The 19,894-nt window shown below is 48.8% G+C and overlaps 7 protein-coding genes across 11 annotated transcripts; 4 read left to right on the top strand and 3 right to left on the bottom strand.

The window, feature by feature from the left end:
- Positions 1-112: 112 nt before the first annotated feature.
- Positions 113-3,399, bottom strand: LOC9636962 (protein SPA1-RELATED 4). Its single transcript, XM_024677760.1, has 7 exons — positions 2,399-3,399; positions 2,182-2,339; positions 1,200-2,124; positions 1,000-1,146; positions 621-938; positions 500-559; positions 113-444 (listed from the first exon to the last, which is right to left on the bottom strand). Exons 1-7 carry the CDS (start codon positions 3,185-3,187, stop codon positions 253-255), a joined length of 2,589 nt encoding a protein of 862 aa, XP_024533528.1. The 5' UTR covers positions 3,188-3,399; the 3' UTR covers positions 113-252.
- A 39-nt stretch (positions 3,400-3,438) lies between these two features.
- Positions 3,439-4,934, bottom strand: LOC9637506 (macro domain-containing protein VPA0103). Its single transcript, XM_002972804.2, has 7 exons — positions 4,549-4,934; positions 4,423-4,471; positions 4,244-4,349; positions 4,092-4,184; positions 3,963-4,037; positions 3,841-3,910; positions 3,439-3,783 (listed from the first exon to the last, which is right to left on the bottom strand). The coding sequence occupies exons 1-7, from the start codon at positions 4,897-4,899 to the stop codon at positions 3,697-3,699; spliced, it is 831 nt and encodes a 276-aa protein (XP_002972850.2). The 5' UTR covers positions 4,900-4,934; the 3' UTR covers positions 3,439-3,696.
- Positions 4,935-5,150: 216 nt separating this feature from the next.
- LOC112347210 lies at positions 5,151-6,399 on the top strand. Its single transcript, XM_024677716.1, has 5 exons — positions 5,151-5,449; positions 5,512-5,786; positions 5,843-5,972; positions 6,037-6,234; positions 6,296-6,399. The coding sequence occupies exons 1-5, from the start codon at positions 5,306-5,308 to the stop codon at positions 6,311-6,313; spliced, it is 765 nt and encodes a 254-aa protein (XP_024533484.1). The 5' UTR covers positions 5,151-5,305; the 3' UTR covers positions 6,314-6,399.
- A 76-nt stretch (positions 6,400-6,475) lies between these two features.
- LOC9636961 (putative E3 ubiquitin-protein ligase SINAT1) lies at positions 6,476-8,024 on the top strand. Of its 2 annotated transcripts, XR_002992705.1 has the most exons (4): positions 6,476-6,794; positions 6,865-7,251; positions 7,383-7,893; positions 7,958-8,024. XR_002992705.1 is itself a non-coding variant. In XM_002973012.2 (3 exons), exons 1-3 carry the CDS (start codon positions 6,546-6,548, stop codon positions 7,701-7,703), a joined length of 957 nt encoding a protein of 318 aa, XP_002973058.1. In that variant the 5' UTR covers positions 6,476-6,545; the 3' UTR covers positions 7,704-7,932. The 2 variants fall into 2 exon arrangements, 1 of the variants encoding a protein (XP_002973058.1); XM_002973012.2 differs by lacking the exon at positions 7,958-8,024 and having other exon boundaries at positions 7,383-7,932.
- Positions 8,025-10,599: 2,575 nt separating this feature from the next.
- LOC9637505 (3-oxoacyl-[acyl-carrier-protein] reductase 4) lies at positions 10,600-12,250 on the bottom strand. The gene is made up of 10 exons (XM_002972803.2): positions 12,059-12,250; positions 11,810-11,952; positions 11,705-11,758; positions 11,525-11,651; positions 11,375-11,469; positions 11,284-11,316; positions 11,090-11,224; positions 10,940-11,033; positions 10,793-10,875; positions 10,600-10,733 (listed from the first exon to the last, which is right to left on the bottom strand). Exons 1-10 carry the CDS (start codon positions 12,243-12,245, stop codon positions 10,701-10,703), a joined length of 984 nt encoding a protein of 327 aa, XP_002972849.2. The 5' UTR covers positions 12,246-12,250; the 3' UTR covers positions 10,600-10,700.
- A 149-nt stretch (positions 12,251-12,399) lies between these two features.
- On the top strand, positions 12,400-15,285 carry LOC9637504 (putative pentatricopeptide repeat-containing protein At1g69350, mitochondrial). 4 transcript variants are annotated; one of them, XM_024677951.1, is made up of 4 exons: positions 12,400-14,786; positions 14,834-14,905; positions 15,002-15,108; positions 15,163-15,285. In XM_024677951.1, exon 1 carries the CDS (start codon positions 12,646-12,648, stop codon positions 14,767-14,769), a length of 2,124 nt encoding a protein of 707 aa, XP_024533719.1. In that variant the 5' UTR covers positions 12,400-12,645; the 3' UTR covers positions 14,770-14,786; positions 14,834-14,905; positions 15,002-15,108; positions 15,163-15,285. The 4 variants fall into 4 exon arrangements, with proteins under 4 accessions (XP_024533719.1, XP_024533716.1, XP_024533718.1 ...); XM_024677948.1 differs by having other exon boundaries at positions 14,834-15,108; XM_024677950.1 differs by having other exon boundaries at positions 12,400-14,905.
- A 382-nt stretch (positions 15,286-15,667) lies between these two features.
- Positions 15,668-18,084, top strand: LOC9636960. Its single transcript, XM_002973010.2, has 3 exons — positions 15,668-17,277; positions 17,329-17,466; positions 17,522-18,084. The coding sequence occupies exons 1-2, from the start codon at positions 15,694-15,696 to the stop codon at positions 17,425-17,427; spliced, it is 1,683 nt and encodes a 560-aa protein (XP_002973056.1). The 5' UTR covers positions 15,668-15,693; the 3' UTR covers positions 17,428-17,466; positions 17,522-18,084.
- The last annotated feature ends 1,810 nt before the right edge of the window (positions 18,085-19,894 follow it).

Raw genomic sequence — 19,894 nt, 5'->3', positions numbered from 1 at the left:
TTTCCGCGGATCCAACGGCCAGCGCATTGTGCGGAGATATGGTCTCGGATATCCAGCTTGATATTTTAGCCACGTGTGTGGCCTACAACTAGGGCGACGTGGCGCACGCTGGGACGGGTAAAGACGATCTTAAGAAAAAACCTTTCGTGGAATTGCGTCCACCATTTACAATGATACAGCTCACTTTTTCTCTTTACAGCTTTGGAGGAAGATATTTTGTTCTTCGTTCCTCAAAAATTGCAACTCCTCTGCTTAAACCAGCTCGAGCACTTTGATGTTTCCCATGGAGTTTGCAGCGAGGAGAGTCTGCGATTTCCCTCTCCAGCACACGCTCGAGACAAACTGGCCTCCATCGTCTTCGTTTTCCTGGCCGGAGACCGGGTCCGAGGAGCCAAACTTGTGAGTCGCCAGTGGCATCGGGAGTGACTTGTGATAGCAAAACACCTGCGAAAATGGATGGAATGAGAGGTCTTCGAAAGAAAAGCTACGATCGACTTACAGCATTTGTCTCTGAGCCACACGCGATGTAGCCATCGGATACAGACAGTCCAACGAAATTCTGCTCAAGCAAGTCGGTTCACGACGTAAGAGACACGAAGATATCGAAAGAGAGTCGCTACCTTCTCGTTTGTATGCCCCGTGTAAGTCAAGCTGCACGCGTTGCTAGAGTTTCCATTTCTCATCACTTTGCTGAGGTCCCACAGCTTGAGTGTGCTATCCGTCGAGGCTGAGACGATCGTCGAGGAATCAACGAACCTTACGTAGCTCACGGCCTTGTTGTGGCTCGACAGGATGCACAGGGGACCCTTTGTATTCCTCAAGTCGTAACAATAGATCTTGTAGTCAGCCGAGCCGAAGGTAAGTAAGTGCGCTGAGTCGGAAGGAAACTGGACGCAGCAAACGTTGGCTTTGGTCTTAATCGTTCCAGTGCTTGCTTCCTGGATTACACACACAAGGATTTGAGTTTAAATGATAAGAAAGAAATACGGCTGTTCCTACCTGGTTTATGCTCCACAGTTTTACAGTTCCATCATCGCTACCACTTGCGAGCTTCGTCGGGTCTGCATGCGAAAAATCCACAGACCACGCCCGTTTCTCGTGTTCTTTGTACTCTACGAGTGTCTGACTGGTACTAGCGTCCCAAAGCTGCATAAAATGAAGGTGTCATGTTTGCACAGAAGATGAATCGCAAAGAGTACCTGTATTACACCATCGTAATCACTTGAAGCAAGGTGACTCTTGATGTAGCTATTCCAGCAGATATTGCTAAGCTTGGATCTGCTAGCCATCTCCACCACCGGGTAATGAATGTCAACATGCTCGTTGAGAACCGTATCGCACTCGAACACCTTGATCTTCTTGCACACTCCAGCTGTTGCAAAGAATTCCTCGTCCCGATCGAAGCTGAGAGAGCACACCATGTTGGCTGTGTTGAGCAAGTCTCCATGCCTCAAGGTAGCCTTCACTTCGAACCGACTGTATCTGGCATACTTGCAAAGGCTGTCAAAGAAGCCCCCGAGACGATCATTCGCACTTCCAGCCACCGGAGAAGCTTCTACGATCTGTTTACCACCAGAAGAAGGCCCGTCCACGTCCATATCCACTCCCGCAGGATCGACTTTCCACCTCATTGAAAAATAAGCCTGCTCTAGCTGACTAAAGTTCCTCATCAGTCGGGCACTCCTGGACAAAACTTCGCTATGCCTCCTACTCTCAACCACCGGTGAAACTATGTCATTCCCCTCGGACGGCCCTGCTTCATCTCCTCCTACTCTAGTTGGTTCCATCCGCAACGAAAGATCTAGCCTGTGCCTGCTAGAGCTACCAAAACTTTCATCCCTCGGCCCCCCAAGGCTCCACATCCTGTCCCTCTCTGCATGGCTTACCATCAGTCCCTTGTGTTTTAGTACCCCCCTACGCTTCTCAACCTCGTCGATGTCTGTGCTGAGGCCTTGCACGTCTCGACACAACTTCTGGGCCGCCTCTTCCTTCTCCTGTTGCACACGAAGAAGGAATTCTAGCAACAAGGCCGAGTCTGCTTCCTTCTCTTCAATGTCCACGGCCGCCTCACGCTCGGCAAGAGCCTCTCCTGCCTCACTGAATAGCTCGCACTGGAAGATCTCCCTAGAAAGAAAATAATGCCCAGGTTCAATCATCGATACACATATGTCACTGACTGACCTGGCTTTCGGCCGGGACTGTGGCTCCGGATGAAGAAGCCAGAGACAGAGCGCTGCCTCTTTCGGCGACTCGGAAAGCAGTCGTGGAGGAAGTATCCGGTGGCGAAGATCAGACATCGCTCTCGACCATTCCATGTTTGAGGAGAAGACGCAGAACAGCTGCAACAAAGTCGGCAAGCTTTTTCAACAATACAAACAAGAGAAAAACAAACTCATACCTCGAAAAAAAGCACGCCGAGGCTGTACACATCCGATGCAAACGAGCTAGCGCCACCGGCAAGCTCCTCGGGACTCGTGTACCAGGTTTGCTCCTTGGCCAGCACTTGTCGGAGAGGAAAGTTCTCGTCAATCTCGTGGCTACTGGGCTCGCTGGGATCGAACGAAGACGTCCACTGGTCATCGGGCTGCGCAAGAGCTCTTTGCAAGTCGGTGATAGCAGCGGCATCCACATTTCTCTGGGCCTCCATTCCCATATCCTGCTCGGGAAAGTCCGCGGCCCTCCCGGTCGAGTGCTCGGAAGATCTGTCCGAGCTGCTGGCGGACTCGATAAAGGTGATGCGATGGAGAGGCGAGATCATGAAGCAGGATGGCCTGATAGTCCGGAGAATCACACCTTGCTTCTGCGCGAGCTCTACAAACTCCAGCACCTGTTTGAAGATGTGTAGACACGCCACTCGATCGACAGTCCTCCCGGGTCTCAGCCACTGGCGAAGCGTCACGTCCCCGACGTGGTCATTGCCACCATCGTCCTCCTCCTCCTCCTCCTCGGCCCCGGTATCGTTCATGTTGGTATCACCATCGCCGGCATCGGTCGCTAGAACCAGCTCCATAGACGCTGGCGGCAATCTGTTCTCCACGCTAGAGCTGGATGCCGCCACACGCGATTGAGAGCCACTTCTTGGACCCTGGGCAAACACCGACGCCGCCGTGGTTGCATTGTCGCTGCTATCCCGCCGCCTCTCCAAATCGATCCCTGCGTCCCCCAGCTCCGTGCTCTTTCGTTTCATCTAGAAATCCCTCCACATTTGCGCGCCGCGACATCGGCGGCATCTCACGACGGCATTGCGGCGCGCAAGAAATCAGCAAACCTGGAGCAATACTATCGCAATCCCGCTCGCTCCTCCACGATTGAATCGCCGCGAACAGCAGGAATTCGCAACCCGATCGAGCGCCATCGCCATTGCGCGCAAAAGAGAGAGAGAGATTTCTAGGGCTCACGAGATTTTTTTAAACCCATAGCATTAAAGGATAATCTAAGTGATGAGGAAAGAGTGGCTCTGGCTTGTCCCCAATCGCCAGATATTGGAGTAACAACAAAGCTAAGGTCCAGCTCGCTCGTACGGACTATGCCCACGTGAAAAATGCCACGTGTCGTGATCTTACGTCCCGGAATTTGCGTGGCGGGAGTTCCAAGCTGGAATACCATAGCTCTCTTCCACAGCTTTCTACTGAATGACAGATACCATTTTAAATCAGTAGTCGAAGAGCTTTGTACATGATTCCATCTTTCGCTTGATCACTTTTGCTTGATCTCCGTGAAATGCTTGAACGCCTCGTCGATCCAACATTCGTAGCCTTCGATGTTCCGAATCGCAAAATCGACCTGCAAAAGAAGCAAAGAGATTTCTTTCATGAGAACAAACTCCGTGAGCAAGTTCACCTGGGCGTAGCCCTGGAAGTTTTCTTTCACTGTTTTGATCGCGACTTCAGCACCTTCAGAGTAGGGGTATCTGTGAAAAGCACCCAAAGCTTCGAGTGATCCTGAGAACGTAAGCAAGTTACCCGTAGATGCGACAGGATAGAGCTGGAAAACATATGAACTTGATGTTCTCCTTTAAGCCCAGAGCGAGAGCACTCCTAGAAAACGCAAAGTTTAGAGACAGAGCTTGACAAAACCTTCGGATAATTTACTTGTAGGTCTGTTCAAGGACGGGATCCGACTCTTTGCCTTCGAATACAGGCCCGACTGTATGGATAACACGCGATACCAAGAGATTATAAGCTCTGCGAAACAGAAGTTAAAAACAAAACAGCTCTTTCCAGGCCCTCGAAGAATTAAATACCTTGTGCTCACAGCTTCCCCAACATTGCACTTGATTCCAAGCGGAGCAACGTCCGGGAGCTTCTGGCAAGCCGATAAAAGTCTCGGCCCGGCAGCTTTGTGGATGACTTTAGAAAACAACGCCAAACAGAGATATAGAAAAGAACAAAACAAGAAAGGAACAAAAGATGAAACTTTTACCTCCATCAACCGCAGCCCCTGCATTGAGTCTCTTATTTGCCGGGGCAACCTACATTGTCAGCAATTCACCACATTAGAACAAGCGTAGAATAGAAAGAAAACGATTGGAGAGGAGCAAAAACTTACAATGGCGTCGTTCAATCCATCCACATTCCACTTGGAGATATCACCATAGTAGATCGTCATGGAGCAAGCATCCGAGAGCTTGAACTTCATCCTCTGGAGGAGCTCCGTGGGCGGCGGCGGTGGATTGAGCCACTCGTCGATCTTGGACTTCTGCTCGCTCTTCTGCTGCTGCCCCTCCGGTGGCATGTTCATCCGCGAGATGTTCTTGCTCACATCCGGCCGCGACGGCAGCGGCATTTCCAGGCTGCTGCTAGCATGAATCCACCGACCTCGCGTGCGCGACACCGCCGCCGCCATCGCCGCCGCATCGAAGAGCCTCGCAGAGAGCCGGAGAGCGCGCGCCTGCTGCATTGTCGATCGCCTCCTCCTCGCCGCTCGCCCTAGGGTCTAGGGTTTATGGAGGGTCTAGGGTTTAAGCATATTCTTATTTCGAGCATATTCGCAAAGATCCTATTAGCCACAAGAAAAACGTTTGGTTGTAAAACTATGATGCTTGTGACGATGAGAGAATGGATTTGGCTTATGTTAGTGCATGATTGACACGTGGAGGGACACTTGTAGAGTGGCCACGCCATCTTTCTTTCTCGCGCGACGAGTGGAAGCGTGGACAGCTTTTATCATTTTTTCTTGTCTACGATTTTCGCGGTATATATACTGTAGCGGGGTAACATTGCAGTAACTTAGATCGAGCTCTTACATCTCTTGCGTAGAGAAGAGAAAAAATTGTGGAAGAGGTTCTTCTCGATCCATCGAAGAAATGGCGGCTGTAGGAGTCCAAAATGTGTGCCTGGATTCGTCGATGCTCTCGTCGTGTTCTTCGCTGCGCCCATCGCCCAATTCGCAGAGAATTGCTGTGAGAAGCAGTAGCAGATCATCCGTGCAATGCTGCTGTTCTCGCCAGGTACCAGAAATTCACCCACGAATTTCCCCGAATCGCAATACTCACTCTCTTGTTCTGGCCAGGATGATGCGCCCGAGACGAGCACATCGCGGTTGAGTGGATTGGGGCGATTGGCAGCGACTGGCCTGATGGCGCTGGCGATCTCCACGAGCAGTGGCAGCGGCATTGCGATGGCGCAGCAGCAAGATCCAAGCCTGGTCCCGGTCTTCAACGTTGGCGAGCAGGCAGATAAATTGCTCAAGGACGCCGACAAGCTCACCAACGACGACTCGCCGCCGCGATTTGGCCCATCCCGGGGCGGTGTCAAGTCGGAAGACGATGGAAAAATCGCCCAAAAGTGAGAATTCTTGTATAGATTGATTGACTGATTGATCTGATCGATCGATTGCGCAGAGGTGGGAGTGGCGCTATTCCAGAGATCCAGGACAGTGGATCAGAGCTCGTAGGAAAGGGTCGCGCGAAGGTCGCCGCGAAGGCTTCCGAGACCAAGCAGAGATTGGATGAATCTCTGGGCCAAGCTCAGGTGAAGTGAAAGAAATCTGTTTGAGATCTTCTACTTTGCTGATTCCATTCTTCTTTGTTTCCAGGACAAGGCCGAGGATGCGAAGAAGGGCATCCAGGGATTCTTCGGGCAGGCCAAAGGCAAGGTAAAGAGCGATGTCGACACAGTTCAGGGGCAATCCAAGGATCCAAACGAGAAACTCAAGGGTCTCGTCGGCGATGCGAGGAGCAAAGCCGATGACGCTGGCGACAACGCGAAGGATTTGGTTGGCTCGATCAAAAAGGTACGGAGATCTCTCGCTGTTCCTCTCAATTAATGAAAACGATCGAATGCGATGCTTGCAGGGCCTGAGAATTCGATAGAAATTTTTCCCCCACGCTTGTACTCTATCTGGAGATGAATGAATGAAAGAGAGAGCTCTGCTTCTAGGGCTCCATTTCTCTGTTTTTAGGGTTCTTGGAATTTAAAAAGCGTTGTAGTTAAGGGCGTTAAAGTGCTTTCGGCGCGTAAATTCGAGTGTTGGCCAGGTTCGATTCCCAGGCCCTCATTCCATCAGGTAGGGTTAGGGAGGAGAGCGTCCATCGCCCGGCACGAATGTCGCCCGGGACGATCTACCTCGATGTCCCGGAGTCGCCATCGCTCGATAGCACAGAAACCACGGCCGATGCCGATGTGGTAGCAGTAGCAGCGGCGGGGTCAGCGGCGTCGTCGGTAGGAGCATCCTCCGCGCCTCCCTCGGCCTCTTGCGGATCATCCAAGTCGTGCTCCAAATCTACTAGCAGCGTCCACGAGCTCCTTGAATGCCCGGTTTGCACGAACTCGATGTATCCTCCCATCCACCAGGTGAGAGTTGGAAAATTCTTCGTTTTACTTCCTTTTTGCTTGGTTCTTAGTCTCTCTCTTCACTGTGCAGTGTCCAAATGGCCACACTCTGTGCTCTACTTGTAAAGTCCGCGTCCACAATCGCTGCCCAACTTGCCGATACGAGCTGGGAAACATTCGCTGCTTGGCTCTGGAGAAGGTTGCCGAATCGCTGGAACTTCCTTGTAGGTACCAGGGACTTGGATGCCCCGACATCTTTCCATACTACAGCAAGCTCAAGCACGAAGCGCAGTGTTGCTTCCGGCCTTACGGCTGCCCCTACGCGGGATCCGAGTGCTCCGTGAGTGGCAACATTCCAACGCTGGTTGCTCACTTGCGCGACGATCACAAGGTGGACATGCACAATGGTTGCACCTTCAACCATCGCTACGTCAAGTCCAATCCACAGGAAGTCGAGAATGCTACCTGGATGCTCACGGTAACGTTGGTTTCCTCTTGGTCCAATCGTTTCTTCGTTTGATGTTCTTGTGCTGCTAGCTTTTGAAGCTATGCAAGCTTAAGTTTCAGAAGTTTGATCGAGTAACCCGACGACTGCTGTTTGGTTTGCAGGTTTTCAACTGTTATGGACAGCACTTCTGCCTACACTTTGAGGCGTTCCAGCTCGGGACAATGCCAGTTTACATGGCTTTTCTGAGATTCATGGGGGACGACAACGATGCCAAGAACTTCAGCTACAGCCTCGAGGTAGGCGCCAATGGCAGGAAATTGATGTGGCAGGGTGTCCCGAGAAGCATTCGGGACTGCCACAAGAAAGTGAGGGACAGCCATGACGGATTGATAATCCAGAGAAACATGGCATTGTTTTTCTCCGGGGGTGACAGGAAGGAGCTAAAGCTGAGGGTGACAGGCAGAATTTGGAGGGAGCAGTAAAAGAGCTTTTGGGCAGCGAAGCCAAAGTGGGACTGGATGGGAGAGCTCTAGCAACTTCAATTTCATGCTTTTGAAATTGCTGCAAAGGTGGGGTGGGGAGAATAGCTATTACTCAGCACAGTGTAGATTTATTGGCTGTAGTTTCATATCAAAAGGTATCCAAACCTGTGAAGGCTTGAAGGAACTCTTGGTATGGCCTTTTACTTGTGAAGTGAAGTTTCCTAATGCTCTCCCTTTGTTTGCTTACTTTGCAGAATTGTGTACAAACGAATAAGCTGCACCTTGATATGTTTTGAATCACGAATTACTTTCATTTTGCTACAAGCCTTCTTGGTTCGAAGACGAGAGCATCGGCGTCTTTTGTCATGCTATTGTCATCAACTTAGTAAAGCTTCAATTTGGAGTTGTTGATTAAGAATACATACTAACTAAATGAACCCACTCTAGTCCCTCTGATGGAATTCAGCCTGTGATTACCATTATGTTTGGTGTGGAGGCCTCCATCTAGGAGATGGATGCAGTTAATATTGCTGATATATATAGCTAAATTCATCACATGCCTAACATTAACTTCTGTTGGAGTAAGCCTTTAACAAATGCAAAACTACATTTAGCCTCACAAGGTTTTGACAAAGCAGTGGCTATAGCATATCCATTTCAACATGGTGGAGAACAATAGAAAAGCTAGTTGTCTCAAACAGCCCATACTAGGCCATTTTGATGGCCACCTATGTCGAAATGCTGAACTTCACATACAGCATATCAATGCATAAATGAATGCCTTAATATCACACACTAAGTAACATAGGCAATGCAATTATCAAATGGTTTCAATTATTAAAATGCTATCAACATTTCTGAAATGTCAACATACTCATGAAAACTCTTGTTCACTAGAAAAGTTTTCCCAGTATAAATACATTATTAATTTTGAAAAGGAAAGTTTTTTCATTATTTTGTGGTGAATTATTATTAAAACCAATCCACTATTTTATATTGTATTTTTTAAATGAATTTATAAGTAATAGATTTTCAAAGATTTTACTTAATTTTTTACATCATATATCTCTTTTAAGATAAATTTTCAATATAGTTATTATACAAAATGACAACATTTAGCACCACCTTCAACACAGTGTCTAGCACCATCTTTAACACCAAAGTCTCCACCTTCAATACCACCATCTTTGGCCCTAGACATCAACTCTAGCAATACTTCCAAAGTTTCATTTAGCACTATTTCTAAAATTTTATCCAACTTTGGCACCATTAGCATTAGTTTTGGCATTGCACCGAGCATTAATTCTAGCATCAACCCAGGGACAATCAATGTTTTTCCTATACCTTTATTTCTATTGTTACCTCATGTTGCTTATTACATTATTGTAGATGTGGGTATATGGAAAACTTAGAAAGTTATTAAATACTTTTTAAGGATATTTTGAATATATGGAGTTGTTTGAAATATTACCAGATTTTGATTATCTAAAGTAAATAAATCAATTTTGTATAAAAAAAGTCATATTAATAAATTTATAATACCCAAATTAAGATAATAAACATTTCAAAAAACTGGATTAAGAATAATAAGTAGTGATATAAGTAAATAAAATCTATTTTTAAATTTTTATATTTCATTTATAATGTAATTATTAATTGATTAGAATTATTTTTAATTTTAAATTTTAAATTTATTTATTTATTTCTTTTTACAATTTTAAGTTATTCCATGCAGTAATGAAATAAAAGGGTTTTCCCTATTTACAAATTACTGTTAAAGATGTGAAGCATGTATCCACATGTCAAGGATTTATATGTTTTCCTAGGAAGTCTAAACTCAGGAGTTTACACAATCTAATAGATTAAGTTATATTATTCATTTAATATAATAATAATAATAATAATATTTTTATCATTCAAAAGTTTTTATTATTTAAACATTAATATAGTACATATTAATACCAACATTATATTTATTATAAAAATTTAATTATATAATATCAATAAAATTGTATATATAAATTATAAATATAAAATATTTAAGATTTTTCTTTCTAATTTTATAATACAAATTTATTAATGACAAAATAAAATAGATGTATGCTACTTGGTTAGCTAGTATTTATAGATAGTTTTATAATTCTTATTAATTTAAAAAAATATGTTAGGTAGTCGGCTCCACATACTTAAACTTTCCATAATACGTTTTCTTAACTGTAAGTTTTTCATCCTTATAAATATACATAATATAATCCAAAAATTAATAATTTAAATACATATAATATAGAATGATAATTTTTATTTCTTATTTATATAACTATTGATTTAATATTTTTATAACTAGTTTAACTAAGTAAATTCCAGGTTGAGACTAACCAAAGCCATCTTTTTTAACAAAATTTATTTTTCCCACTAAAATATTTACCATATAAATTATCACTTCTAGAATTTAATACTTTAATTCTTTAAATGTTCAAAAATAACTTTGAAAAAAGAATTGAATCTATTTATTCTAAGTTAAAATAATAAATACAACTTGTAATATATATTTTTTACTTTAAATTTTTTTATTAAAACAAAATATGACAATTTTCTTGGAGTTAAAGTCTTATGTCCAGAGTATAATTTGCTAAAATTGTAACAAATGTAACAAAGAGATTTTTTTTGAAAAATAGTTAACTATTAAAATTTTTATAGTACATATGAAATGCACATTCCTCTCATTATAAAAGAGATTTATTTCTTAAAAAAAAGTTAATTGTAACTATCTATAGATCAGGCTTCTTTTATAGAAAAATATCATGCATAAGAAAAGAGTCCCATTAGGTATATTAGCAGGAAGTTCTAGCACTTGTCCACATCTAGATTTGCTTGGAGTTTGTCGTAAAGCTCCATATGGAGTAGCCTCATTTGTTATAAAATCAAAGGTATCAATAAGTTAGGTGCTATAGGATTATTTCAAAATTGTATGAGACAAAAACATCCTAGCTTGCGTGCTTACATGACCATTCCTCCATCGATATTGAAAACCTGGGAATGAAGCTCTCAGGGGATGGACGAACGCTGTGACTAAAAGAAAGAGATCGTACCTGTCCTGTAATATAAGCAGCTGCCGGGTCGAGAGCGAGAAACTTGACGAGACCAGCCACTTCCTCTGGTTGGCCATATCTTCCTGCGCAGGCGCAAGAGGTTTTAAGCAAATGCAGACTATCGCAAGGATATGTGTTTGCTTTTACCCAATGGAATGGTCTGGAGTATTTTCTTCTCAATTTCGTCTCCCAGTTTTGCAGTCATGTCTGAGGCGATGAATCCTGGAGCAATAGCATTGGCCTGCAGGATGCACTCGGGAAATTTAGGAACTAAAGGAGCAGCAATTTTGAGAATACCGTAATGCTCCTTCCGGCATACTCGCGAGCAACAGTTTTCGTGAAACCAATGACACCAGCTTTAGCGGCGCTATAGTTTGCTTGTCCTGCATTCCCAGTAACACCGACTACCGATGAAATATTGATGATCCGACCCTGTGCGTTATCATGTAATAAGAAACTCGACACTATGGAAATTGACACAAAATACAGACCTTTTTCTTCTTCATCATGACTTTCGTAGCAGCCTGCAGTGCATAAAGTCACTTTTCTCAGACGAGCAGTCTGAAAGACTGATGGACGAACCTGTGTGCACAGAAAAACCCCAGAAAGGTTGAGATTGATAACCTCGTCCCACTGAGATTTCTTCATCCTCATGAGAAGTGTATCCCTCGTTATCCCTTGAAAAACGAATCAGTCAAGCGTTCCAAACTTGATAATTCCAGCAATCAATACCTGCATTGTTTACGAGAATATCGATCGTTCCCCACTTGTCGATCACAGCCTTGAAAAGCGCCTCGACATCTTCTTCCTTCGATACATCTCCACCATAAACGAGAGCCGAGCCACCAAGTTCTTCGATCTACAGTAAAACACCATTTTCCACAAGAAAAACAAAAAATCACCTAACGATACCTGCGAGGCAACATCCTCGGCCTCTTTTGATGATCTAGCGTAGTTTACAAGAACCTATTGAAGCGGTAAGATAAACAGTGGAAGAAAACTTGAAAGAAGCCTTACTTTGCCACCGGCAGCGCCCAAAGCGAGAGCTATGGCTTTGCCAATCCCTCGCGAAGCACCAGTCACCACTGACACAGGAGCTTCGACTAATTTCGTTGGCTCGTGAGAGGGCTCGGTCGCCGTTGCCACTTGAGCTCTGATAGCTAGAAATTTCCAGCAAAACCAGTGAGATCGAACCGGGAGATCGAAGAGAACAGAGAATGCATGCGCTGGAATGGATCCAGGAATTCATGGCATGATCGGGATTACCTGACGAAGAACACGATGATCTGACGCTTAGACTGGAGCAGAGCTGGAGATTTCGGCCGAATCGCAAATGCTGCCTCGATTGGAGCGCAGGAGCTGCCGCTGGGGTCGTCGTCGCGAAGCCGGAGATCAAAGACGCGGATGCCATCGCTGCTCTGTTCCTCGATGCGACACACAAAAAGTATTTCATGCCGATGCCCTATATATCCAACGGCGGGGAGAGCTCCAAACCAGCGGCCACAATTGCGCCAAGCTGGCGGTGAATTTGATTTTGCCGCGTCACTTCCTAGGGCTGAATCAGCACTTCTTTCTAGGGCATCGCAAAATGCTGTGGAATGCTGAGGAAGGCGAGCTTCGTCTCGAGGAAGCTCGTCTTCAATCTCAAGAAGAAGGCGCCGGTGGCGAGGATCTCCGTGAGCGACGCCCTAGAGCAGCTCGATCAGCGGCGCCACGGCTACGTCGAGCTCTACGACGAGCTCCTCCAGCAATGCGGGCGCCTGGGTTCCCTAGCAGAAGGTAAGCTCGTCCATCGCCATCTCCTTCGCACCGGCCATGGCCGGAACCAGTTCCTGGGCAATCTCCTCATCCAGATGTATGGAAATTGTGGAGAAATCCACCTCGCCAGGGCCGCGTTCCAGAATTTCGCAAGCATCAAGGCGGTGGCTTGCTACAACCAGATGCTCAGCGCTTACGGGAAGAACGGGCTGTGGAACCGCGCACTGGAGCTGTATCACAGGATGTGCGAGGAAGGGCCGGAGCCGGACAAGATCACGTACTTCATCGTTCTGGGCTCTTGCTCGGCGGTGGGGAGTCTCCGTGAGGCTCGAGAGATCCATGCCAGGATCATCGAGGCACCACATATCATCAGAGACAATCTCTCTCTCCAGAACGCGCTGGTAAACATGTATGGGAAGTGTGGCAGCGTGGAAGAGGCCCGGAAGGTTTTTGATGGGATCAAGAACAGGGACGCTGTCTCATGGACTTCGATGATTTCTTCCTACGCCAACAATGGGTTTTGCGACGAGGCACTGGATCTCTACCAGCAGATGGACGCCGATGGCATCCAGCCCGACTCGATAACTTTCACCAGCGCTCTTCTGGCTTGCACGAAACTGGCCGACGGGAAAGCGATCCATGCAAGGATCGTGAGCAGCAACATGGAGTCGGACTTTGTGGGAAGCGCTCTGATCAACATGTACGCGAGGTGTGGAGACGTGAGCTCCGCGAGGCAAGCTTTCGAGAAGATCCAGAACAAGCACGTCGTTTGCTGGACTTCGCTCATGACGGCTTACGTCCAGACAGGTCATTACAGAGAAGCACTGGATCTCTACGGAAGAATGGATCACGAGGGCGTCCATGCCGACGGTGTCACTTACGTGACTGCTCTCGGGGCATGCGCGAGCTTGGGAGCTCTCAAGGAAGGGAAGGCAATCCACTTGCGGGTCTCCGAGTGTGGATTCCAGTCGCTCGTCGTCCACACCGCGCTTCTCACCATGTACGCAAAGTGTGGAGAGCTGGACGCTGCGAGGGCGGTGTTTAACAGGGTCCGGCAGAAGAGAAACGTCTACTGCTGGACGGCGATGATATCCGCTTATGCCCAAGCCGGGTATACCCGAGAAGCGTTGGAGCTCTACGACCAAATGGTGGCCGAGGGGACCCGGCCGAACGAGTATACTTTCTCAAACGTTCTAGCGGCGTGCTCCTCGTCGGGTGATCTGGAAGCAGGGATGAAAATCCACGGACACGTCGAAAACAGCGAGCTGGCCTCGAATGTGGCCGTCCAGAACGCGCTGGTGACGATGTATGCCAAGTGTGGGAGCTTGGAGCTCGCAAAGTCGGCTTTTGAGGCATCGGGTCGCAAGGACTTGGTGTCCTGGAACGCGATGATCGGAGCCTATGCTCAGCACGGACTAGGAAGGGAAGCACTCGACTTATACCAGACTATGACGAGCCAGGGGGTACTTCCGGACGAGGTGACGATCGCCAGCAGCCTGAGTGCCTGTGCTATCTCCGGCTCTCTCCAGCTAGGCCGGGAGATCCACAGCCGGGTGCTCAAGAACCAGAGCTTCCAGTCGAGCTTGATGGTCCAGACGGCGCTGGTTAACATGTATGGGAGGTGCGGGAGGCTCGAGACGGCGAGAAGTATGTTCGAGGACATGGGACAGAGGGACGTTCTCTCGTGGACAGCAATGACGTCCGTCTACGCTCAACAGGGCCATGCTGATCAAGTGCTCGACTTGTACCTGGAGATGGTGCTCCACGGCATCAGGCCCAACGAGATCACCTTCACGAGCATCTTGGTCGGCTGCAGCCACGCCGGTTTGCTCGCCAGAGGCGTGGAGTGCTTCCTGGAGATGCAGAGCGAGCACGAAGTGGTTCCTATCCGCGAGCACTTCCTCTGCATGGTGGATCTTCTGGGACGAAGCGGGAGGCTGCGAGATGCGGAAGCGCTGGTGGAATCCATGCCGTATCAGCCGGACTCGGTCGCCTGGCTGACGGTGCTTGGATCGTGTAAGACACACTCGGATGCTGATACTGCGAAGCGAGCCGCGAGGAGGGTGAAAGAGCTAGATCCAGAGAACACTTCGCTGTACTCGCTGCTATCGAGTATCTTTACGGCGGCTGGATTGCCGCAGGAGGCGCTGGAGGTCCAGCTGAGCATGAAGGAAATGGGATTGAAGAAGCCTCCCGGCCAGAGCTTGATCGAGAAGTAAAACCGAGGACGATGGCGGTAAGCTTTTCGAGAGCTTGATTCTAATGCGAGCGATGGTTTTGTAGAAGTAACTGGACCCCATGGAGATCGAGGGAACTTTGAGAGGCTACGGCATTGAGGATAATTTTCCAGAGCAGGTGAATGGAAAGTTTTTCTTAGTTTTTTGGAAGTGATCAATTTCTTCCAGTTCTCGCCGAAGTTGATCAACTAACTATGGATCACAATCTTTCCAGGTGTTCTACTCGCAATCGCTGGCTTTTGCTTTGCGGACCATCAATTTCATGCTTTTGAAATCGTTGCAAAGCTACTCGTAGCTATGCGCTAACACCGGCTTGGAAAGGTACAAAGGAGTTGCCTTTAAGAACGGGCTGGAACTGGTGTATATGCCTTTCAGGAATTTCGATGTGGAGTTCGAACTTTCGGTTCTCTCTTCATTGTGTACAAACAAACTCACCAAAGTCGCGATTTTTGGTGAGACTTTTCTCCTTTGATTCGATGATTCGATTGAGTTGGCAAATCACAGGTTTCCATGAAATTTCTTACTAGAACTTCTATAGTTTTCTGATGATGGATAGAATTCTTCCATTCCATTGTTAATGAATCACTTCCCACGTCGGTGAAGTATTAAAGCCCTAACGGTCACACTGCCACGCATATTCTGTTCCTCACGCTCAGATTCCGTCTGCGCGCATTAAAGACTGTTTGTGACGGCGGCAAATTTCGCCGTTACTAGTTAAGTTAGAAGACAAATCTCGCCATCTGGCGCCACCCCATTCGCTGGGCGGTAAACTGTCTGTTTGACCGGCATTACACCCGCGCCGTAATTCGTAAAAGTTTTCAAAATTTTCAAAATTTTAACCTTTTACGTGATCGTGGTGGCTATGGCGGAATAGGGCTCTTTTGTTCCTTTGTTTTTGGCTTATCGATGGCCTCGACGGTACGGAGTAGGCGGAGGCGAGTGACGCAGCCGTTTCGTGATCGGGAATGCGAGCGTTGCGATCAAGAAGCGCAGGATTCGATGAGCGGTGTTGCGTGCTGCCAGGTTTTCGACGATCGGGGGACGATTTGCGAGGATTCAGAGATTTCGGCGCTTCTCGTGTCCACTGATGCCTCCTCCGCTGAGAATCTCGCTTCTTTTTCCCAGGATTGCTGCCACGCTGCTGTGAAAGAGGGGGAGGAGGAACAAATCGGCAAGAAGCGGCGATCTTCGTCGTGGAGTGGTCTCGCATTGCCGCGGCTGTGCGGCGAGAAGAATGTGAATGCCGCCGGCGATGCTTGCAAGAAGCTGGGATTCGTCGTGACGAGGAAAATGCGAGCTCTGTCGCTCGACGATAATCTTCACGCTCTCTCCTCTAGGATGAAGCTCCTGTGCAGCCGCGACGACAGCTACCTCCCTCTCGTCGCCTCTGATTGCTCCATCTCGCAGCTCAAGAATCTGGCAGCAGCTGGAAATCCCTCCAGCCGCCACCACAGCAATCTCAACATCGACGATCAGCGCTCCCAGAGCTTCGATTCCCGCCGCTACGATCTCGTCGGTTCTCCGGGTCCGAAATTTCTCCTCGCCAATCGAGCGGCAGCTCGGGAGGAACAGGGGGAATCGTCTTTCAAGTGCTCGGCTTCGGTGCCATTCAAGTGGGAGGAAGCGCCAGGCAAGCCCAAGCCCTCGTTGGAGAAGCCGGATCCAACCCTCCAGCTCCCTCCTCGTCTCAGCCGCAGCGCCACTCTCCACAAATCCGCGATCTCCTCGAACTTCTCCCAGCGCCGTGCGCAGTCCGTCAATCACAGGCAAGGATTGCTATTAGCAGCGGTCCCGCTTGCCGCGGACGGTGACTCGAGCTCTCCAGCCGTGCAGCACGGTACCGCCGACGGTAAGACGGTCGACCCAAGCTCTCCGACGAGCATACTGTGCGGCCCCGACCAGAGCAGTGCGTCGTGCAGCGCTTCATCCTCGGACACCATCTCCGACTCGGCGGTGGTCTCGGACGCCGAGTCGGGGACTACTACCAATGTGGCGAATCCAGCAGCGGTGATAGAGGATTGTTCCAAGGGTGGCGGTAGCAGCGTTAAGGTCTCTATTACCCGATCGATCGAGAGAATTCTCCATCCCGATTGGCTGCGATCCAAGCGCAAGAAGTTCCGTGGTAGCCAGGATGTGGAGATGTGGGCTCCGACGCTCGCTGCGTACTTCCACAGCATTGAAGGTTCGGAGAGCGCCAAGGATGAGTCGGCCTCGGTGCCAAGCAGCGGGCAAATTGTGTTGCTCCAGCGCGCGGACGAGGAGGGCGATGTTGAATCGGACAAGGTGCTCAAGCTCGACCCCGGTCCCGGTGAGATCGATCAAGATCGGGCTTTGGGTTTTGAGGAGTCAGCGGCGGCTGGAGGAGCATTGTACTGCGGCTGTGCGTCGCCCAGGCTCGCTCCATCTCGGTTTCGATTGATGCGAAGCGCTAGCTCGTCCGGGCAGAGGAGGTGGATGGTGACGCGCATACGGAGAAGCTCGAGGCTCCTGGTAACAAACGTCTTTGGTTTTGCAACTGTGGCTAATGGCTTGGTTTTGTAGCAAATGTTCGTGTTCAAGGCCGTAAGGTGTGCCGTCCAGCCCCGACGAAAGTCGCCTTTGGAATCGTCCAAGCTTGTTTATCATCCCGTGAAGAACTGAGTGGAAAGCTTGCCAACTGGACGCTACGCAACTCGCAAGGTGTGACATCGTTTCGCTTTTTGGCTCTCATCGATCAAAGTCTCGATCTTTCCAGGAGCCCTGACGAAGGAAAAGCCAAGAAACGCAGCAGCATTTTAGCGCTGCGTGTACAGAGGAGTGGTATATTGTGAATGGTTTTGTGAAGAGGTTTGTACTAAGAAAGATGTGCTGGTCGCGAGTTAAAACTCTCCCACCAGATTGTAGCTACTGAATCGGGCCAGCCAGATCAACAGCAGTCGTGGAGGCTGCTGCTCGATCATCACGAAATGTGGCAGCAGCAGCGGCAGCAGCAGCAGCAGCAGCAGCAGCCTTCAAAAAATCGCGATCAGAGACAAGGAAAAGAGCGACGAGATCTCTTTGGATGAATATGGTATGGCTTGCACTTGCAGGGACCAGAGCAGCAGGGACATTGAAAGACTGTTGCTGGTGGAGACGAAAGTATCGATCCGATGCGAGCGCCATTAAATTCCTCCTGGCTGCTGCTGGCACCAAAATTGTTTGGAGCGGGAGAAATAAACATGGATTGATAGCGGAGAGACGAGCCAGCACGAAAGTGCCTTTCCTTTCTCTCGCTCCTGGATAGAAGAACGTCAATGCCATCTTTTCCGATCACATGAATCTCGTGTACGAAAATGTCGTATGAATAGGTGTTGTTTAAATATATTTACTTTTAAGAATTTTTATATGGATTGGAAGGGAAAAAAGAGGGGTTTAACGGCATTTTAGGGTTTCCTAGGAAGCCTTATACAAGCTTTCTGTGCCCTAACCCTAAAAACAGGAGAACCCTAACCCTCATTGTACGAAACTGAGATACGGACACAACCCTAATTTCCAAGCTCCGCATTGTTTCAAACGAGGACCCTGCCCGCGTCGCTGACGGATCCAAACAGGTGCTGCTCCTCGGCGTCGTCGTCGTCGTCGAAGAGCTCGGGGTAGCGCGCCTGGCTCATGACGACGCTGCCGGGGATCTGGTGCGCGCTGTTGATCTTGGCAAACAGGTAGCGCAGGACCTTCTCCTTGTCGCCCCAGCTGAGCTGCGACACGTCCACCGCCGCCTCCAGCCGCACCGGCACCTCCTCCATCTGCCCCATCACGTCCAGCTGCGTCTCCCCCTCCAGCTGCGACTTCGACTTGACCAGCTTGTTGACCGCGCGGTTGGGCTTGGAGGCGGCGGAGGCCCCCGCCGCCGGCGGCGCCGCGAAGTCAACCGAGTGCGCTGACTTGGCCGACTGCGTTGACTGCGCTGACTTTGCCGACTGCGCTGACCGGGCCGAGGACGACTTTTGCGAGCTTGGCGATGGCGGCGACGAGGACGTGGCCGGCTTGGAGGAGGCGTCGGGCTTCTTCTGCTCGCTGCACGCGCGCAGCATGGCTTTGGTGAGGATTGGCGGCGTTTGCTGCTTCTTGGACTTTTTGATCTCCTCCACCACCGTGTGGAGCGACTCGATGAGGAACGACTCCACCTCGCCGCGCTCGCGGAGGACTTGCTGGGCGAGCTGCCTCACGCGCCGGAGCTCCTTGGCTTTCGTCTGGAGGATCCGCCGCATTGTCTGCGAGATCAAGCAAAAACTTTTGTGAGAAACGCGAGAACGATGAGAGGTTTCTCTTGCCTGTTTCTCAAGCTGGAAGTCCGCGATGCTTTTGAGATGCTCGTCCTCCAAGGCGCGTCTCTCGGATCCATACTGACGAACGACATTGCCTATGCTTTGCTCGAGCCTCACTAGCTGGAATAAAAGCTGTAAGAACGAAGGAGAGGATCTTAGTGATAACGGCGTACTCTTAAGTTGCTTTCGGCGATAACTCGGGCCTGTGTGCTGCTCCTTCGCATATGAAGCCCGTCGGCCTCGCGCAGCAAATCGATGTCTCGTGTCACTCCAGCGGCATCCGCCTGGATGATATCAATTTCCCTCTGGAGATTGCCGGTTATCTCGACGTGCATCCGGATTTCGTTGCCAAGTCGTTCATTCTGCCACCTTCATACACAAAACTCTTTGTACTTCCTCTGGAAAAACAAATCACGTACCTCGGCAAGGATGTCTCTCACTCGTTGCCCGACGCGGTCCTCGATCTCGGAGTTTAGCTTCCTGTGGATTTCATCCAGGCTCTTCTCAAAGTCTTTTTTCATGTTGATTCCCTGAAAAAGGCAAGGAGTTTATGACGACGGTGGTAGCCGATACTTACTTGCTCTATGTATTTTCTTTCGAGCTCCGCTAACTCGTTGCCGTGCTTCTCTACGAGCTGGACATTCTCGGCATCTGCGGCAGCAAGCTTGGCTTCAAGTTGTGCCTAAAATCCAAAACTTGCAAAGTCAGATTTTCCAAAATGAAAGCCATAATCTACCTTTTTCTCCGAAAAGTGCTGCAAGGTGTAGAGCTCTTTTTCGATCTTGCCAATGTGATTGATGAGCTCGGCCTTCTCCATCTTGGCA

The sequence above is a fragment of the Selaginella moellendorffii genome, unplaced genomic scaffold (assembly GCF_000143415.4).
Source record: "Selaginella moellendorffii unplaced genomic scaffold, v1.0 SELMOscaffold_20, whole genome shotgun sequence".
NCBI lineage: Eukaryota > Viridiplantae > Streptophyta > Lycopodiopsida > Selaginellales > Selaginellaceae > Selaginella > Selaginella moellendorffii.
The sequence above is the reverse complement of the archived record's forward strand: the minus strand, read 5'-3'. Positions and strand labels throughout refer to the sequence as shown.

Coding starts and splice junctions, on each gene's coding strand:
- LOC9636962 (XM_024677760.1), bottom strand. CDS start 3,187: ATGAAACGAAAGAGCACGGAGCTGGGGGACGCAGGGATCGATTTGGAG. Junction 2,340..2,398: donor TCGGCGTGCTTTTTTTCGAG/GTATGAGTTTGT, acceptor ACTTTGTTGCAG/CTGTTCTGCGTCTTCTCCTC. Junction 939..999: donor AACTGTGGAGCATAAACCAG/GTAGGAACAGCC, acceptor TGTGTAATCCAG/GAAGCAAGCACTGGAACGAT.
- LOC9637506 (XM_002972804.2), bottom strand. CDS start 4,899: ATGCAGCAGGCGCGCGCTCTCCGGCTCTCTGCGAGGCTCTTCGATGCG. Junction 4,472..4,548: donor ATGGATTGAACGACGCCATT/GTAAGTTTTTGC, acceptor CTGACAATGTAG/GTTGCCCCGGCAAATAAGAG. Junction 4,185..4,243: donor GGGGAAGCTGTGAGCACAAG/GTATTTAATTCT, acceptor TCTGTTTCGCAG/AGCTTATAATCTCTTGGTAT.
- LOC112347210 (XM_024677716.1), top strand. CDS start 5,306: ATGGCGGCTGTAGGAGTCCAAAATGTGTGCCTGGATTCGTCGATGCTC. Junction 5,450..5,511: donor AATGCTGCTGTTCTCGCCAG/GTACCAGAAATT, acceptor TGTTCTGGCCAG/GATGATGCGCCCGAGACGAG. Junction 5,787..5,842: donor GATGGAAAAATCGCCCAAAA/GTGAGAATTCTT, acceptor TCGATTGCGCAG/AGGTGGGAGTGGCGCTATTC.
- LOC9636961 (XM_002973012.2), top strand. CDS start 6,546: ATGTCGCCCGGGACGATCTACCTCGATGTCCCGGAGTCGCCATCGCTC. Junction 6,795..6,864: donor TGTATCCTCCCATCCACCAG/GTGAGAGTTGGA, acceptor TTCACTGTGCAG/TGTCCAAATGGCCACACTCT. Junction 7,252..7,382: donor ATGCTACCTGGATGCTCACG/GTAACGTTGGTT, acceptor TTTGGTTTGCAG/GTTTTCAACTGTTATGGACA.
- LOC9637505 (XM_002972803.2), bottom strand. CDS start 12,245: ATGAAATACTTTTTGTGTGTCGCATCGAGGAACAGAGCAGCGATGGCA. Junction 11,953..12,058: donor ATCATCGTGTTCTTCGTCAG/GTAATCCCGATC, acceptor GGAAATTTCTAG/CTATCAGAGCTCAAGTGGCA. Junction 10,734..10,792: donor CTGCTTATATTACAGGACAG/GTACGATCTCTT, acceptor CTTCATTCCCAG/GTTTTCAATATCGATGGAGG.
- LOC9637504 (XM_024677951.1), top strand. CDS start 12,646: ATGTATGGAAATTGTGGAGAAATCCACCTCGCCAGGGCCGCGTTCCAG.
- LOC9636960 (XM_002973010.2), top strand. CDS start 15,694: ATGGCCTCGACGGTACGGAGTAGGCGGAGGCGAGTGACGCAGCCGTTT. Junction 17,278..17,328: donor GGAGAAGCTCGAGGCTCCTG/GTAACAAACGTC, acceptor TTGGTTTTGTAG/CAAATGTTCGTGTTCAAGGC.